The sequence below is a fragment of the Galleria mellonella genome, unplaced genomic scaffold, assembly GCF_026898425.1.
Source record: "Galleria mellonella isolate WM207_F2 unplaced genomic scaffold, CSIRO_AGI_GalMel_v1 utg40, whole genome shotgun sequence".
Classification (NCBI taxonomy): Eukaryota; Metazoa; Arthropoda; class Insecta; order Lepidoptera; family Pyralidae; genus Galleria; species Galleria mellonella.
The window spans coordinates 1,581,984-1,601,581 of NW_026442094.1; the positions used below are offsets into that span (position 1 = coordinate 1,581,984).

At 32.7% G+C, this 19,598-nt stretch overlaps 1 protein-coding gene across 2 annotated transcripts in view; it reads right to left on the minus strand.

Annotated features, from left to right (window-relative positions):
* Positions 1–9,606: 9,606 nt before the first annotated feature.
* Positions 9,607–19,598, minus strand: part of LOC113514027 (uncharacterized) — a 60,492-nt gene continuing 50,500 nt past the window's right edge. For both annotated transcript variants that reach the window (XM_052898099.1, XM_052898098.1), the window contains 4 exons: positions 14,085–14,131; positions 13,381–13,576; positions 11,289–11,528; positions 9,607–10,874 (listed from right to left, as the gene is read on the minus strand). In XM_052898099.1, the coding sequence (XP_052754059.1) occupies positions 9,672–10,874; positions 11,289–11,528; positions 13,381–13,576; positions 14,085–14,131 (1,686 nt within the window). In that variant the 3' untranslated portion in view covers positions 9,607–9,671. The remainder of the gene's footprint in view (positions 10,875–11,288; positions 11,529–13,380; positions 13,577–14,084; positions 14,132–19,598) is intronic.

Consider the following 19,598-nt stretch of genomic DNA (forward strand, 5'->3'; position numbering starts at 1 on the left):
GCTTTCCATCAGATGGGCTGTCAGCTTGATTGCTACTCTAAGTTGCATAAAAAAAGTATTTCATTTAGAGATTGTTTCTGTGATAAAATCCAAGGAAATTTGTTTAACTTTTTATTAAGTTTTATTATTTTCCAAACACTTATATCATACATTATATATACTTTCAATTCAAATTGACTATATTAATTCTATCATCACCATGGTGGAAGGTATAGGGCCATATTCAGCAGTGCATACAATGATAAAATAGACTGTAATTTTACAGAAATTAATTTACTATTACTTATTGAATAACCACCAAACAGTATATGTACAATGTCATTAAAACTCACAATATAGTGATTTAAATTTCATATAGCTACAGGTCATTTGTCCGTAAAGTTTTAATGACGTTGAGATAAAGTTATAATCTATTTACGACTTTCTCTAACACAACATTTTCCAATATTTAATTTACGCTTTTAATTTAATATTCTAATGAATATAAATGAGCGATGAAAATGAAAAAAATACTTGAATGTTATTAAAAACTATGTTAACAATCAAATTATTGGTATTTTAATAAATTAAAATAATTAATAAGTAATACCTATGAATTATTTTAAGTTTATATTAATTTGTTTGGAAAATTTTAATTAATTTTATAATTGTAAAAGTTTGCAAAATTGTTTACCAGAGAAGGGCTTTGTATAAAAGTCGTCTGATTGTGTACATCTGTCCCACTCCTTTTTCTGCCCGCAAACAGTTGACTGTGTTTAAGTCTGAAGAGTATGCTAGTGTATGTGTAAAATATGGAGGCATAATGTTTGAAATTTCCTAAATGATACTACATGAGATATATATATATATATATATATATATATAACTCTCTTGTGGCAACCCTTATATATTTATCATATTATATATATATATATATATATATATATATATATATATATATATATATATATATATATATATATATATATATATATATATATATATATATATATATATATCGGATGTTTGGTATTTAATCACGCTTAAACGGCTAAGTGAATTTCAATTAAATTTGGTACGTAAACACATAGGATACTTTATATGTTGATGCAAGTAGGCAAAGTCGCGGGAAACAGCTAGTGTATTAATAGAACTATTACGTCTAAAAATATACACTGGAAGCAATATGTACACAATAATTCAATTGAGAAAGTGCGGGAAAATCATGCGGTTAATGGTAACTTGGCTATGGCGGACCCTTGCAATAAACGTCAGAAACCTTTTAACTGGAGTCTTAATAATGCTATCACAATAGCTTATACATACCTACTTGTTAAATCGCCTCTATGTTTGACCTGGTAACACCTAAGGGTTTATTCACATTGATGCAAATTATAATTCACTTTATAAAAGTTTCAGAACTTGTGTTAGTTTTGAAATTACGTTATTTATGAATAGTTATTAAATATTTTAGTCATAATTCTCATTAGTATGTATTTTTCTATATATTTTTAAGGACTATTTTATTTTATTTATACCTATTATATACTAATTTCGCCCACAACTAAATTTACGTAACAGGCATTAAAATCAGTCTACGAACTTTTCCTACTCTATATAAGGATATATTATATGTGCTAAAATTAACATTCTAATTATATTATTAAATTATTAAAACCCCAACTGATGAATGAAAACATCCTAAATTAGCTCCATTCCAAGAACGAAGATAAATGTCGTAGAGAGATGCCAATTTAAATAGAGAGAGAAATGTAGGTATTAAGGAAGCAGATATTTTTGGAATTGCAAACAGTGTGTGATTATAGATATATCAGAAAAGGAAATAATAGCTTAAACAGTATTTTTGGAAGACGTAAAAGAGTACTTATTCTTAAAAACAGTATATTTTTGAAACATATTTTAAAATTAGAATAGTAATAGGTTAATGATAGGTACCTGCGGTCCTAGAATAGTAATTCATGAGAGTTTCGAAATTTAAGCGTTATTTACATTCTATTTTAAAAAATACAAAATATTACATATAAATAATGCGTGCGTGCGTGCGTGCGTGCGTGCGTGCGTGTGTGTGTGTGTGTGTATGTGTGTGATAAAAAAAACTATAGTTAATTATCAAAGATTAAAAAAAATATTTGCCGTAACTTCACCCCTTCATCGCACGTGTATGAAGCTTAACCGCAGATTGCAGGAGTAACGACCGTCTCCGATAGTAGCGTTTTATTGATGTAGTATAAAACACTCGGGACATTATTTCGCACGTTTGCGGATTTATGCGAGCAGTTAAGCGGAATCCTTTAAGTTTTATTGTCAGTCAGTTGTGAACATATCACAAAGTGACTTTGGTAACAATGTAGGCGTAAATGATAGTTATATTTTGAATGTAATAATATTATAACTTTATTATTTTACAAACGATAATAAAATAATATATAAAATACCAAATTCGTACTCTTCCAGTAGTGTGTCACTATTTCACATCCCTATATAGAAAGTCATAAACGGCGACTAAGTCACAGAAATGTGCTACTGACTAAGGGAATAAAGAACAATACACTTGTGTAAGATAAGGAAAAGTCGAAATAAAACCCCATATTAAATGTTTGGTCGATAGTAGATTAGAATTCTCTTCTTATATTAGACCCGACCCGAGAGAATGGGCAGAGACCTGTGTCCAGAAATGACATTCTTTCCTTTTTTTATTTTTTTGTGTAGTTTTAGATACACAGATAGATAGAGATAGTATAGGGATGGGCGGTAGTATCCCTCTTAAATCTAATCTTGGCAGGCAGATAGCCAAGCATGCCAACTATTGACTAAACTCCCCTTATGGGTAAGATTTATGTCCAACAGTGGACAATTAACGGCTAAAATTGATGCCGAATAACACATAGACATGCACAAAAAGAAAAAAAAAATAAAGGAGAAAGGAAAATAGAGTTCCAGTAAGATAAAATTCCCTGATAAAAATAAAATAAAAATTGTGTGTGTCCATTATAATTATAATAAAAGCTAAATTAATTTAATTTTAATTAAATATAATATTATTAAAACTAAATTAGTTTATATTTTATATGCTGATGTGGTACCAAAGAGAGATAATGTAGGTGACGATGAAGTTAGATCAGTTGGCCCCTTATGACAAGAAATTAAGTACGATAGTTCGAAGGGTATATAATATGTTAGTAACAAATAATTTTTTTATGTTTAGGACTGTTCCCCGTGACTTCTCTGATATCATACATAGTACTACCAATATAACAATATATTATCTTGAAAAACCATTTACTAACAAAAACAAAACATTTACATGTTTTTACTTCACGAGTGAACGGCAAAGTTGAATGAAAGATGGTAGTAATATAGAACAAACCGCGGGTTGTGGCCAGTTTGGTCATAAATATTAAGCAGAGGGAGACTTTGTACCTCTGTCCCATTCGTGCGTGAAGCAGTTGTGTTTGCATGGCTGTGTTTCAATATATTGAAGGGTGGGATATGGCTGAATTTACTGGGAAAATAACACCTGAGTCCTCAGGAATGGCAAATTAACTCTGTTATGTCCATGGTACTGCTCATGTCTATAGGCGACGGTTACCACTTTCCATCAGGTGGGCCGTCAGCTTGTTTGCCATTCTAAGTTTTATAAAAAAAAAAAAAAAAAAAAAAGCAAATGCCAATATATCTAAGGAAAACAAATTAACTTCTGAGCGGGTTTTCTCGCTTTCAACGGTGTTTTTTTTTTCAATATTTCTAAAGAGATACATATACGATACGGTTGATAGTTATATACCATCGTTTTAAATTGATCGAAACGAACTGATAGTGCGTGCCAATATCGTTGACGATTACTTTAATCAAAGATTATATCAGGCACCGCAAAGCAACCCTTATAACACCCATGAAATAGGGATGGCATGTCTTTATTGTTCCTTTAAACGTATTTAAAATTATTTTCTAAAGAGAGAAGGGGTAGGCTGATATCTTAAAAAAGGCGCACTGTGTACTTCTATCTGTGTGATACCAGCATAGAATGGACCGTCCCTTCCTTTCCCATGGGTGTCGTAACAGGCAACTTAGGAAATTTAATGATCGATGAATGGGCAGTAATGTCCCTATAGAAGCATCGCCAAAAGCTAAACTGCGCTTGCCAACTCGCCTGCCAAGTATGGCAACAACTGACAAAATCTTCTCAATAATAAACGAAGTTCAGCAGTGGACAGACAACGGCTAATATGATGATGATATACTATTAGATTCATGTTTGCGCATGAGAGTTACCTTTAAATCATTGGATGGACACCAAAATTCTAGGATAGGCATGGCCCTTTTGGCTCCTCCCGTAAATACGTTTATACCCATAACTGAGCGTAGCGAAGCGACGTATATGGGATCCTTAAAAGAAAAGTATCTTTTTTATTTGTTTTAAACTATTTTAGAAAAATATGTAATTTAATCTAATATAATTCACAGCGATCGAAAGGTGAGCCTGGGCTCGGGGCGAACTTAATTATCTAAGAAATATAAGCTAGTTATATTCACAGATATTGCCTTCCCGGCACGTGCTATTATTACTTATTGTGCCCTTAGGGAGCCTACGGGCTTTGTTTGGTCTACCTAACCTATGTAAAAGGAATGGTAAAAGTAAAAATGGAGAATAATTCATCTGTTTCGTGTTTGGGAATTTACTCAAAAAGAGTTTATCACTGATAAGCTAGGTCAAGGATTTTTTTAGCTTCGGACTTTTATAGAGAGCATATATCGTCATAGTCGTAGAATACTGACGGATCTTTATATGTAATCTTTGTCAGATCCGTCAGTATTCTACGACTATGACGATGTATCAGAGATCTTCCAAGTCAAAATTATTAACCATAACACTATCATCGTAATGTTTGTCTTCTTTAATTACTATAAACTATTATAGTATAGTATGGTGCTAACCAAATTTTTAGTAGTTCGTGGAAAAATATAACATTTCGTCATAGTCGTAGAATACTGACAGATCTATAAATGTAATCTTTGTCAGATCCGTCAGTGTTCTACGACTATGACGATTTGTAAAACGGAGATTCTTCATCACATATGTTATGGTCTTTAGAATCACGCAATCGAACTAAATCTTATTAAACTAATGTTATAATAAATTCGAAATACAGTGAGTATTATATGACTCTGAACAACTTGTCTCAAGGAACATGTACCAGTTTTTAGATTTTATCTGTTATTGTTTATCTACTTTAGAATTCATAAAATAAAACTAATAATTTTTCATAAGCAAAAAAAAACGAAACAGTTCCACAATAAAAAAAAAAACTTCATTGATTGGAACATGATTTTGAATAATAAGAGATTTGGATTAAATGCGATAAGTAATCCTGGTCGATTGAAAAAAAAATATCACTAAATACAGTACAAAACTGGCAGATTTTTGGAGTCAATTTATTACTTACTTGATATAATAATAATAATAATAATATTTATTTAATTAGACTACATAAGGCCCATTTTGTTAGTTACAAATTGACTTAACCTATGTTAGTAAATGAGCGGTCATAACGCTCTTACATTGATAACCTGTCCCACCCAATATTTTAGGATGGGACAGTCCATTTTATCAGCAATTGTCTTCAGGACACTGTTTGAGCTAACACGCACCCTATCCAACAGCGAAACAATTCGTTTGCGTCGTATTGCGTAAAAATCATCTGTACGCTCCCGTGCAAACATGTGTGACGCACTACAGTGACTAGGTAGCCCCAACAGTGCCCTGAAGGCATTATTGTATTGGACTCGAAGAGCATTGTAAGTTTTTTGACTATAGTTGACCCACAAGCTACTTGTGTAGAACACCTGACAAAAAGCTTTAAACAGGGTTATTTTTACTTGTTTTGTACATCTAGTCTGCGGGCCAACATGTTACTTCTAACTGCCAATGCTCTTCTTTCTCGTTTTATATCCAGGTCATCTTTTAAAGTATTTGCAATAATGTGACCGAGATATTTAAAATCAGTTACCACGTCAAGTACATTTCCATTAAGTGATATAGGAGGCACATACTTCGGTTTTTTATGTCCAGATACAAATGTCATGATTACACTTTTGCTAGAATTATATACCAGACCATGGTTTTTCGCGTTAGATATAATTATCATTATTCATCACATATCTGTCCACTGCTGGATACAGGCCTCCAATGCCTCTCCGCATGTGCGATCCGGGGGAAGAAGGAATTGTTAATAATGAAGTTTAGCAATCCCATTGCTAGCAATATACGTAGTCAACCTCCAATCGGTTTACCCTGGAAACTATCGTGATTGATTTATTATTGAATTCGTCACGATGGGCAAACTAACTTGCTTCATCATCATCCCTCACTGTTACCGCATCACTGTATATCGATAGCGCAGGAAGGATACCTATTCTATTATCATCCATTAAAAAAAATTGCGATCCTCTGATTTTCATATCGGGGACCACACATTGTTCGTTCTTTTCGTCAAAGAGTTTATGCCTATAAATCATAAACGATACGTTACGATACGGTACGAACGGATAAACGAGTCGTTGACTGAAATTTTTAGAAGCATTTTTAAAAGAGTTTAGGGGAAGGGATAGTATGTAACTATGTTACTTGATATAAAACGCTATACTTATTACGCCATATGTATAAGTTATATTATTTGGAATGAAATGAAACTTCTAATCACTTATATGTCCCAATAACTTGTATGTGTAAAGTTTTGGGTTTATCACATGCCTACCTACTAGAAGGAGCTTAAGTATTTATCTGCTAGCTGACAACTTGTCTGAAACTTGGCTTATGTAAAGCTATATTGAATCACTTATACTTGGCTTGTGTTAGAACTAGTAAATCTAAAGTTTTGATTATTTGAAGCCTATACAATTTTGTGGTTAAGAGTAATCCAAGGAAGACCGAGCAATAAATTATTCAATTTTACGACATAATTATAATCTGGATATTCGAATAGTGAAAAATTTACACATTTTTTTTACGATATAGCATTAGATTATTAGTTGTAAATCAATGGAATAGACGCAGCAAAGCTTTACTATAGAAGATATCAATATCGTATAATCTATATCTAACTCAACTTAAGAAGAATAGCAAATAAGCTGACAACTTACTTGATGGAAAGTGGTAATCGTCAATCGATATCTCAAAATAAAATATAGCGTAGCGCCCAAGGCACCTTTCATGCATTAGTCCTGAGAACGAAGGCCTATTACCGCATATTAGAGACAGCGTTAGAATACTAAAATACGAGTACTATACATTTTTACTGAGAGCAAAACGCCACCTTCCCAAATGAAATTAGATTTAGGATTACCAGAGGGAGACTTTGTACTAAAGTCGTTGCTTGGGCACCTCTGTCCATTCGTGTTTCTACCGTTAATCAGTTGTACTCGTATTTACATGGCTGTGTTTCGGTTTGAAGGGTGGGATATGGCAGTGAATTTACAGGGTACAGAGGAATAATACCTGAGGTCTCAGGAATGGCAACGCATGGGGAATATCATGGAAGAAACAGTATACTCTGTTATGTCCATGGTACTGCTCATGTCTATAGGCGACAGTTAACACTATCCATTAGGTGGGCCGTTAACTTGTTTGCCATTTTATGTTGCATAAAAAAAGACTATGGTCGGTCATTATTCACGTTATCTATTAATGATGTAAATTTTTTCATTAAAAACATTAAAACTCAAATTATTATTCTAGTCAGTGATAGACTAGTTTTGTTTTACGACAGTCAGCTTCAAAGTCATGACAGCGAACAGAATATTTAATCAAAATTATTCCAGCTGTGAAATTAGAAAAATGCCGAGCCCAAATGTTATTACAAATATAATGGAATCATAAAAAAATAGTATCAGATAATTGGATTTTTATATGTCATTGTAATAAAAATATATATTTGCAGACAGATAAAATTATCCTTATTTTTTTTATTTTAAACATGCTTTTTCCAGTGTCTTCACTTACATAGATGCCGTCGTTTGTTATTCCTGTCGAAAATTTTACGAAATTCTTTTCTAGTAGATATATATTATTTTTAGTTATTACTAGTATAATAGTCTACTTCTGATTATCGTATGGTCCCAGTATAGAATGGGCCACTCCTTCCTGTTCCGTGCGTGTCGTAAGAGGCGACTAAGGAAACTTAATAGTCGACTGATGAGCAGCAGCGTCCCTCTTAAAACAACACCAAATATTAACTGTAGCTCCCAACCTGTCTGCTGGCAACTACCGACAAAACTCTCTTATTGTGGAGACCTATGTTTAGTAGAAGACAGCTGATATAATTAAAAATACAATAACCTAAGGTTTGTGAGTTTAATAAATTTATCATTTGATACCTATCATTTTTAGCTTAGATAAACATAAACATGTTGAATTTGATGCTCAATGGAACAATGCTTGTAATTATACAAATGAATATGCATGGAGCGATGTACAAATATCGCATTGTTGACGTAACTGTGATAAACCTAATGTATTCATAATTTTTCGAATATTATCGAACATCCCAAGGCTCTAGGGTTTTGGCTACGATTGGAATACATGTAATCTATATTTGAATCCAATAAATTCGAATTTTAGAATTTTGTTACTATCGGATGCTGTTGCCGATGATTAATGAAGTACAATTCATTATAAACATTTTACTTTAAAAATTACATCACTGCCATGGGTAATACGACTCAAAGGCGGAAGGAAATGACTGATATATGCAGCGTCCAACTAAACCACAATAAAACCACAGTGGACACAGAGTAATTTTGTAGCAGCTCATAATTATTCATTTAAAGTACTTTACATGTTTTCCCGCATTTACTTACATCACAGATAATATATGCTTACGTCGTTCTGCTACCGCCTTTCAAATAAGCTTGATAAAAAAAAATGCAATGAAAACAGTGTTCAAATAAATACATGATGCGCTAAATTAAAACACTTTTAATGTGTTTGTAATGCTTAAGAAAAGTATTACAATTGCAGAGAATTAGTTGTACGCAATTTTGTTATATGTTATTGGTAATTTACTTGCCTACTCTTATAATAATGAAGTAGTTATATTTCCTATTTTTAAATTAAAATTAATATAAAATTTACTGGCTTATTGAGTTCATTTATGATATAAATAATGAAAAACGGGTTGTGGGTATTGTGGTTTTGATTAGAACTTGTAGTTTCATAAATATCTTCATGATTGTAATCATAGATCGCGGTTTTATCTCTTTTCAAAATGTTAGTGGTTTTATTTACTAAATGTAGTGGACTGAATGACTAGTTATTATTTAGGTATTGTGTCTAAAAAAATTAATAACTATCTACCGGCCATTTCAATAAATTATTGTAAAATTAAGGTGACTATTAACATAATAATTTCAAAACAAAATATAAATATATGACAGACATATAAATATAAAAATGTAACTTTCTAGAATTAATCCCAAAAATTTAACAATTCATAATTGATGGATCGCAGGCATGTTAAAGTTATCAATTTTGATACCTTTTTTATATGTAGACAGTAATTAAATAAAAACATTAGGTATTGAAATATAAATCAAATTAAAATACAACCATAATATCACTATTTTATTAATTTACAGAATTATAGCTAAAATTATGTACAATATGGTCAAATTTTTTAAGGTGCATCGTCACCTCTGATAGGCAAATATTGGGGTCTCCTGTAAATGGGTCGGTGTTTTAATTGAGGTATTTGAATTTCTTCTGAAGATCTAGACTGGGCTTGTTGGGCATTTAACGTACTGACTGGAATAGGCGTGACAGCGTAACCGGCTGCTACTAATGCTGCGAATTCCTCTGGAGTATAAGCTTTGTTGTTTTTTGGTGGAGGTAATTGAGCTCGTTGATCATCGATATTCTGACTATACTGCTCGATGCCTACTTGTTCTGCAGCTTGTTGTGCTCTTGCTGTTTGTTCAGTATGAGCAATTTGTTGCGCTCTCATTGCTAATTGTGTTCTCGCAGCTTGTTCTGCTCTAGCAGATTGTTGAGCTCTGGCTGCTTGTTCTATTCTAACAACTTGTTCTAATCTAGAAATATGTTCTGTTCGTGGCTGTTCGCTACTTACAGCTTCATCGGGTCTTAAATGAAGTGGTCTGGGTTTTTTCGAACTAAGATTTTTACTGACATAAATTGCAGAATGTGGCGTTTTAGTAGGTAACGGAGCACGAGGCTGTTCTGCAGATGTGGCAGGTACAACCGATTCATATCTAATATTCTGTTCATTCGTTCTATAAACGGGGCGCAAGTAATACTGTTGTCCGACAGCTTGAGGGGATTGTCGTTCAGCTGCTAATTCTACTGAAGCAGGGTCGTATATTTTAACAGCACGATTTTTTTCAGGTTCTGGATAGCGTTTCAAATATGTTACTGGCCGTTCAGCACTAGATGGGGGTCTTTGGTCAGGCCTGATTACTTGAGGTCTAGGAACATCAATAATTCGGTATTGTTTTGGAGTAGCTTCAGGCTGTTGGTATTGAGGTATAAATCTATAGGCCACCTGTTGTTGTACAGGTTCTTGTACGAGTTTGGGAGCTGGTACTACTTTGAGGCCTTGTGATTCTGGACGTTCATATACTACCTGTTGAACAGCAGCTTGAGCTGGTTGAATTGGTACATATCTCAATGACTGTACTGGTCTCTGTGGTTGATGATGGACAGGACGATATTGTACTTGCGATTGTTGTGGTTGTTGCTGTTGAACATTTGTGGTTTCTATTAAGTATTGTTGAGGTGCTCCTGCAGGCAGAGGTTGAGGAGGAGTAACTTTTGGACGCAGTTTCGATGGCTTTTTGCTGGGTTTTGTAATATATCTGTCGACCTGAAAGACATATATTATTAATTATTTAGTACTGATCATATAAATTACAAGATCGTATTAAAATTTTCGTTACTATTGAATAGAATGTGAAGTTAATCAGAAATTTGAAATAACCTTTAAGAGTGTATAGATTCTGTTAAACAATGATTTAAAATATCTGAAAGACCTGAATGAAAGGAAATTGAATTTTATATATAGCAACTATCTGATAATATTTAGAAACAAATTAATTGCTTAAACATGTCACTAGTTTTATTTATTTCTATGTAATTCTATTATTTAATTAAGATTTTTATGTAACAATATATATTAATCGTGCTGTTTCTAATAGACAACCTCTTTATTAAGGGTATTTCTAATCTTAATAAAGAAAATATAACTTTTCGTATACAAAATAGAAATATTTTATAATACCTGTTGATATTGTGGTGCAACACTTTGTGTTGATGCCTGTTGAACTTGTGTCTGATACTGTTGACGGGGCTCTTCTGTTCTGCCTTGGGAATGGCTCAATAAAGCCAAAAGTTCCTGATCGAAGTCAGAGGAGCTTGTTCCTGAGTCGCTGACCGATAGTGCAGCTCCTACTGACGCTTCACCGCCGTTCGATGAGTAATGGGGACGAGCGATCACTGCATGCGATGGCTGATATGCAACCTGAAATTAGCAACGAATTTATATCAGATATATGATTTATTTGTCAAAGATTATTTAAGATTATATTAGGTAAATAAAAAACTGATTTTATTAATAAAAGTAGGATGAGCCCATTACCATTAGCAAACTCCTTTCAATTAATGAAATAACTAGGAATAATGAAAATTGATTCTTTTCTAAATTGGCGATATATTTTTTTTTTTTATAATATTATTTAATATAAAACATTTATATTGACATAGTTAAGGACGTAGATCTTCATTAAGATAATCTAGGATTTCTCACACTACTTCGTGTATCATATGTGGAATCTTTAAGATAAATACATGTATTCCGTGTCTGTCCGCAAACAAAGAACTATACAATAGATTCAGAATATGTTCTCAGGTTAAATAAAGCCGACTGTAGAACGGTATTGTTTGATTTCTCGTTCGATAATAACGCAGCACCTACTGTTGTGGTGATGTTCATTTCCTTGAGTTGTTTGTAAGGAAAATATGGTATTCATATTTGTTGTACTAGATACTATTTAAACAATACGCTTTTACTATGATTAACTAGCATTTACTCAGCGTATCTGTTATCGTATCGCTTTTATCTCTTAAAAGTATCTCGATTCTTGTCTATCCACAAAGCTCTATTGTACGAAGGTACAAAACCACAGTATTAACATTTGAAAAGAGTACAAAGGTGTATTTTACTACAAAGCTATACATTTCAAATAAGTTTTGGATAACTAAATCAATACTGAATAGCGTCGGATATACATGAGTACAGCAGTGCAGATAGCAACGTGATGTACCTTTTTTTCTTTTTATTCAACAAATGCCTTTGTGAAACTTTTTGTTCTTTTTTATGCAAATTAGAATGGCAAACCAGCTGATCTGCTACTATCTGATGAAAAGTAGTAACCGTCGTCTATAGACAGAAATAGTATCACGGACATAACAGAGTATACTCTGTCGCCCATAATATCCCTTGTATGTTGCCATTCCTGGGGACTAAGATGATATGCCTATGTACTGTGTAGTTTCATTCCCTTCAATCCTTTAAATTTTTAGTAATGTTCTAACTTTTATTTAAACAGGATCTTTCAAAGTCCTTAACGCTAAACCTATATATTATTATACTAATAATAAAAAGATAAAGTAGTAGGATGATTTCATCGAAAGTAGCAGGCTATAACTAGATTGCTAGAAGGTACATATATTATACCTTCAAAATTTATAGACATCATTTTTAAAGAAGTTCTTTATGATATAGTTTGAAAGATCAGACAATTTAAGTGATAATTATTACACAGTTGCAAATCATCATCATTTCAGCCATTATCCGTCTACTGCTGGACATAAGCCACCCCCTTAGACTGCCATAAAGAACGGTTCTGAACCACCTGTATCCACCGCCTCCCTGCAAAGCATTACAGGTCGTCACTCCATTTGTGGGGGGTCGTTCTACACTGCGTTTACCCTTACGCCAACTCCACCTAAGAACTTTTCTTTCTCATCAGTTATCGGTTCTTTGAGCTATGTAACCAGCCCATTGCCAATGAAGTTTGCTTATTCTTCGGACTATGTCGGTTATTTTGGTTCTTTTGCGGATATCCTCAGTTGGAAATATATTAGGATATTTAAGATAAATTGAAATTATGGTTACTAAAGGATCTCAAGTATTTAAATATGTATATTAGGAAACGCTACGACATAGAATGACGTTCTTAAAAATTTTGTAGAATGTCGATTGGATGCAGGTGGTGCAGCGCGATACATTGTGCATTGTAATTTGGGGGAGACCTATGTTCAGCATAAGATGATATGTTTAAATGATAATAAGGATAGAACAATCAAAATACCTGTCTAGCAGTCTGTGGTTCTAGGTAATAAATCTGCTGAGGGCCTGGCTTCTGCTCCTGTTGCTGTTGCGGACTGTACAGTTGCTGAAGAAGCTGATTGCTGCTAAGTGGAGCCTTCCTCTCTGGTTGCAGTTCGAGGAGCTCCTGAGGATTGAGCGAGATCACCTGGCCAGGTCGGTATTCTTCGGCGTCCGATCTGAGGAAATAACGACAAGATATTTAATAACAAATTTAAATGTTTTCTATTTATATTTTTTAATATTTCTCGATACTAATTATGAAAGGGAAGCTTTTGATTAAATGTCATCTACATGGTTACCTCTATTCCAAACGTATTTCTACTGTGAAATATTCGTGGCTAGTGGTATGGTGTTTCGATTTGAAGGATTGGGATGCGGATATGGCAGAGAAATTACTGGTTAATGAGGCATAAGTCCGTAATTCTCAGGAATGGCAACGCATGAAGCCTATCATGAGAACTACAGTACATTATGTAATGTTAATAGTGTTGTTGATGTCTATACTTGTATAGGGTGGGCTATGAGCTTGTTTGCTATTCTAAGCAGATGTTATAAAAAATACGAAATTTTCATTAAATTAAACATTACATTACAACAAAACAGTATCAATATACGAACTCACACAGACATATAATAGAGCATCTCCAGTTAACTATTACACTATAGTTACGAGTCATATCATACCTGCCATTCCTATCATCTTCTTGTGGTTCTTGAACAGGTGCAGCTTTCTGGAATAGAACAAAATACATAATTTTATTTCAGGTAGTTTGATAATAGTAAGTTATTGGGCATGCTCATCTGACAATGGAGAAATGAAGATAGGTTACAATAATTCGTCACTTTCAAACAAGTGACGAAAATGGTTACGAATTTTGAGATTGACAAGTACTGATTTAAATAATTGTTTCAACCTAACTCAGATATAGTAAAATTTGTTTTTTATTATTTCTAAGGCAAACATAATATCCATTCAATTTTGTACTCCATAGATATAATAATATACTAAAACTCGTATCCATATGAAAAATATCTGTGTATCTATGTACCGGAAATTTGTGACACAAAATATAAGAATGGAGAAACATTCTCTCAAAAGCTACAGATCAAAAACCGTGTAAACAACGGAAGGCTATCATTCACGAAACTTGCAAAAAGTTATCATTCCCAACTCTGTAAAAAGTATAACAATCGACTGGAAGTGGTCTCTGCGAACGTCGACAAGTGTGTATGTCATAATGTGGGCAATTATGTATTACATTAGACGCGCGTGCAGTGAAAGCCAAGGAAAATTAAAACAATGTAACGCTATTAGCGGTCATTCTTTAAATGAGGGACATGGCGGTTGGATGCGGTCATTACCCTCTGTTCGACATAGCTAAATGTATTGTTTAAATTTCAAAAAAAGAATATCAGATAGAAAGTTATATCTAACCATCGTTTATAGGATAAACCGCAAAATGACAATGCGAAAATTGTCTGACGTCCATCGCACCCTTATCCGCTGTCGTGTTAGAGATTGTACTACTCTATCTTACCATTTAAAATAATACAAATAAACCGGATTGACGTGTTTATTTGTAGTATTTTTGTTATTGAGACAAAAGTGTAATAATAACCTATCGGTATATGCTGATTGAGAGATGATAGGAGAATAAAGTCAGGTAAATTAGTCCATCGTGTTGAAACAAGAAAACAAATACTAAGTACCAAATCAAGTAAATAACATATAATCATAACCATAAATAAATATCTTAATCTTATCGTGTCGATGGGTCAGAGGTCAGATAGACCTAAATTTCGCAATGCAAATACTAGCTTTCATTGCCCTTATATAGGACCTTTACTACACAACTATTAAAATTCAATACCATATGTATGAAATTATTAGGAAACTTTGTCATATTTTATATAAATTAAATAGAATTATTTATTTATTACATATTGGGTGGGACAGGTTATCAATGTAAGAGCGTTATGACCGCTCATTTACTAACATAGGTTAAGTCAATTTGTAACTAACAAAATGGGCCTTATGTAGTCTAATTAAATAAATATTGTTATTATTATTACATCCACTGGGTGAGCCTTACAGTCTTCCAGTACGCTCACCCAGGAAAGCATGAGTACAATAACATATAAAAAAGAAATATTACACATAAATAACAAGAATAATATAAAAAGATTTAACTCAAACAAAAAATGTCTGATCACAAATATTCTGTGGTCACTCGATGAAACTCCAGTAAGTTGGAGGCAAATACAATTAATTATTAATTAGAATTCGCCGCGTGGTCCGGGTATAGAATAGGCCACTCCTTCCTTTCCCATGGGCGTCGTAAAAGACGACTAAGGAAAGGCGAGGGATGGGCAGCAGTGTCCCTCTTAAAATATCTCCAAAGCCTAACTGCGGTTGCCAATCCGCCTGCCAAGTGTGGCAACTATTAGCAAAACCCCCCAAAGGGGAGGCTTATATTCAGCAGTGGAGAGTTAAAAGCTGATATGATGATGATGATGAATAGAATTTTTTAGTTAAGATAAAAAAATCTGTAAGAAAATAAGTCGTAATGTTAAAGAAAATTTAAAAAAATCCATTTCAAAGTCCTATAATTCTTACTAATATTATAAATATGAAATAGAGTTTGTTTCTTAGATTTGATTTCCTTAGATCCTCCTAGACCCTTATGGGCTTAAGTAATAACTGAAATTTAGTATACACACATTATGGGATGAAAAAGGATACTTTTTATCCCGATCAGTGAATATATTGTGGTCACAAGAATGAAGTTGCGAATAAAGGCAACTTATAAAAAATGCACTAACATATAGTTTTTCGCAACAAAACGGTCCCATTCATGTTATTTCTTTATCTGTGACAGTTACAAAATAACAGGGCATTCCTTAGTCTGGACAACGTGTTATTAACGGTTGCAATATCTACAGAACGCTCTGTCAAACTGTTATTTCGCGTCCTCATTATAACGGATGTTGCAACTCAGGATCTATTGTAACTGTTATTTATATTATCTTTCCATTATATTGTGAAAATAAACAGCTCTGCAAGCTTATTATAGACAGCGTATGACATGTTATTTTTTAATAATTGCATTGAAACCCACCTAAAATAAATTAAACCGACTGTACAATAATATATTTATGTTTTTTCAGAATAATAAAATGGTAATGAAATCAATTAGTTATTATTAATATAATATAATACATACAACATTTATTTATTTTCTTTATGTGTTTGTTAATTTGTCAGTTTGTATGTATTATTTTATTTTTTTTAATGGACAATAATCAGTATGGACAAGGGGGATCATGGGCGAAACAGTATACTCTGTTATATCCATGGTACTGCTCATGTCTATAGGTGACGGTTACCACTTTCCATCAGGTGGACCGTCAGCTTGTTTGCCATTCTAAATTGTATAAAAAAAAATAACAATAGGCGTATATCGCAGATTTAGCGCTTTTTTTTTTAACGGATCAAGTTATTATTTTTTTCGATTCCAATTACAGGCGTCATTTTAAAAGATTTTATTCGATTTGAAATTAAAAAATACTATTGACAAGTAATAATAAGACGATAGAAACATCGTTAAACATACGGAGAAAGCTCAATAGAATGATGATATTGCTATTTGGTAAAGTCTTTCACCCGTAATTATAGTAGTAGGTTACAACTCAGTTAGGTCAGTTTCTCACAAGCATCTTGAGTTCAATTATGGCTCCTTCAGAGAAATGCTGACGGCAAATTATGCCTTCTAAAATTAGCCGTATTAAATACGATCGGTAACTGCTGCCAAGCCGTGAGGTAATTGGTCTATATGATTTGCGCCTAAGGTACTCAATTGGATATTTTATTGTAATTGTAAAAGGCAGTATTTATTAATTGTTGCTACTAAAAATGCTATTACTACTGTGTAAGCAATTATGAAGTCTTAAGATGGCGCCAGAGACGGCATCAAATAGCTACGAAATAGCTATATGTATGTATTATGATTATCTGAACACTGTTTTACTTCGTAGAAACTCTAAAAACGGTTTGATTCAATTGCTTTAATGTTTTTTTTTCTAAATAATAATTTATACCATTTTTGTTACTTTTACGTACTGTGTTTATTATTATAAACTTATATATTGTGGATACATTTTTTTACATCTACTGCCTGTTTTTTTAACAACAATCGCAATGTCTTTGTTTTGTGTTACAATAATAAAATTTATTAATATTATAAACGTAAAATTGACATTGTTTGTTCTTTTTTAACGCCTTAACGACTTAATCAATCACTATGATATTTGATATACAGAATGGAATGGAAAAAGACATATTTCATCACATTTTATCTTGGTCAGCGAATATATCCCGGTCACGCAAATAAATTTGCAGGTAAAAGCTAATAATTGAATAAATAAAAAAAGTCCTAAGTTTGGAGTTTGTTTAGTCTATCAAATTTGAAGTCCAGTTGCTGGCAAGTCATTTAAAATAACTAAGGCTGCATGAGAAGATGATTATTTATAAGAGTTCCCCTAAACTGAAGTACAGGTGCTTGTATGGCAAATAAGTAACAGTGGGTTAATTTGTTACTTCTGAATGCCTAAACTGCTCAATCAATCCCTTGGAAATGTGACATATTTACTATAGGGAAGGATATGCATAAACGTTTCTCGATTAATGAAGTCCTATTCGGGTGTCGTGATAAAAATAATACTAACTTGAATTAACCACTGGCATAAACTTTACCCCCTTCTTTATAAAAACTAAAATCTTTTACAAACCTATTAATTTTAACTATTACACTGTTTTGTCACTGTCTTCCAAATTAGGAATTTCTTCCAAATTAGGAATTTAGCACCAAAGAAAGAGATAAAACGGTTATTGAATTGTTAAGCTAAAATGGGTTTATGAAAGATTGATATCGTTTGATATAATAAAAACAAAAAAAAAATTACAGGCAAATCTGTTACTTTTTAAATTTAATTACAAAAGATATCACTTGTCAATCCATGCAGCTGATTGCTATAATAAAAAACCATTTGTCAAGCGAAGAGTCTTTATCTGATTGAATATTCTGATTCGGATCGGAAGTGGAACAATTCATCCTAAGATCTGACTTGCAAATCTGTGCCCGAACTAAGGATTTCACTTTTTAGAGCTACTAAAAGAGATTAGTCCAATGACCTTTGTAACCGTAAATCAACACAGATCTTTAATTGAAATAATTTATGAAAAGTTAAAATTAAATATTAAAGTAATGAAAATATTAGTTCAACAAGGGTAGTCTGGTAAAATATTTTTTTACAGTTGCATTGCATTCCTAAACAAGTGACAATGAAACTATCGGAAGATAGTCTATCGCCGTGTTCTTGAGAACAGAGCACAAATATTACTGTCTCGTTATATTTTTTGCATATGGTAACGAAAATATATTTATTTATAGATTCGTGTGCCACTTGTTTAGAGGACTGGTGTATTTTTATTCTACTAGAAACGTTGTATAATGTCAGTTAACCAGAGAAGAGAACTCCTAAAATTACCACATTAGATGCAAAATAAAAGATACATGGACGGGTGAAGACAGTAGGAATGTTGCGGTAAAAGTCATCAGATTATAAAAACTATAGAGCGGTCCAATATTTTTTTTTTATAATAGCTACGATATTATAATACAGATTTTTCACTATATTAGATGGTTTTTTCATAAGAATAAATATTAGTGATAAAATTTATATAACACTTTTTGATATTTGTATTTAGTAGATAATATATATCTACTGTGTATTTAATTGTATGTACGTATTTATTTATGTAACATTGAAAGACATTAAATAATTTTTGATTTTATGCATATGTCTTCTCGAAGCACTTTTATTTAGTTAACGATGTCATTCTATCATATTTGTTTCCGCAAAATTGGCTCACTAATCTATGTATGTAAATCACTGTGTCTTGGTAATCCTTTATGGACTCCCGCGATACAGGTTCGCCTAGTACGAAGTCCAATGTACTCATATTGTATAGGGGGGAAAGAGATTGTTAGTAATAGAGACTGAGAATCCCATTGCTAGCAATATACCCAACCAGGTCGACCTCCTCGCGGTTCCCCCTGGCAACTATCATGGTTAATTCCTGATGAATTCACCATGATGGGCTAACTGGCCTGTTTTTATTCTCATCTATCACCCTTC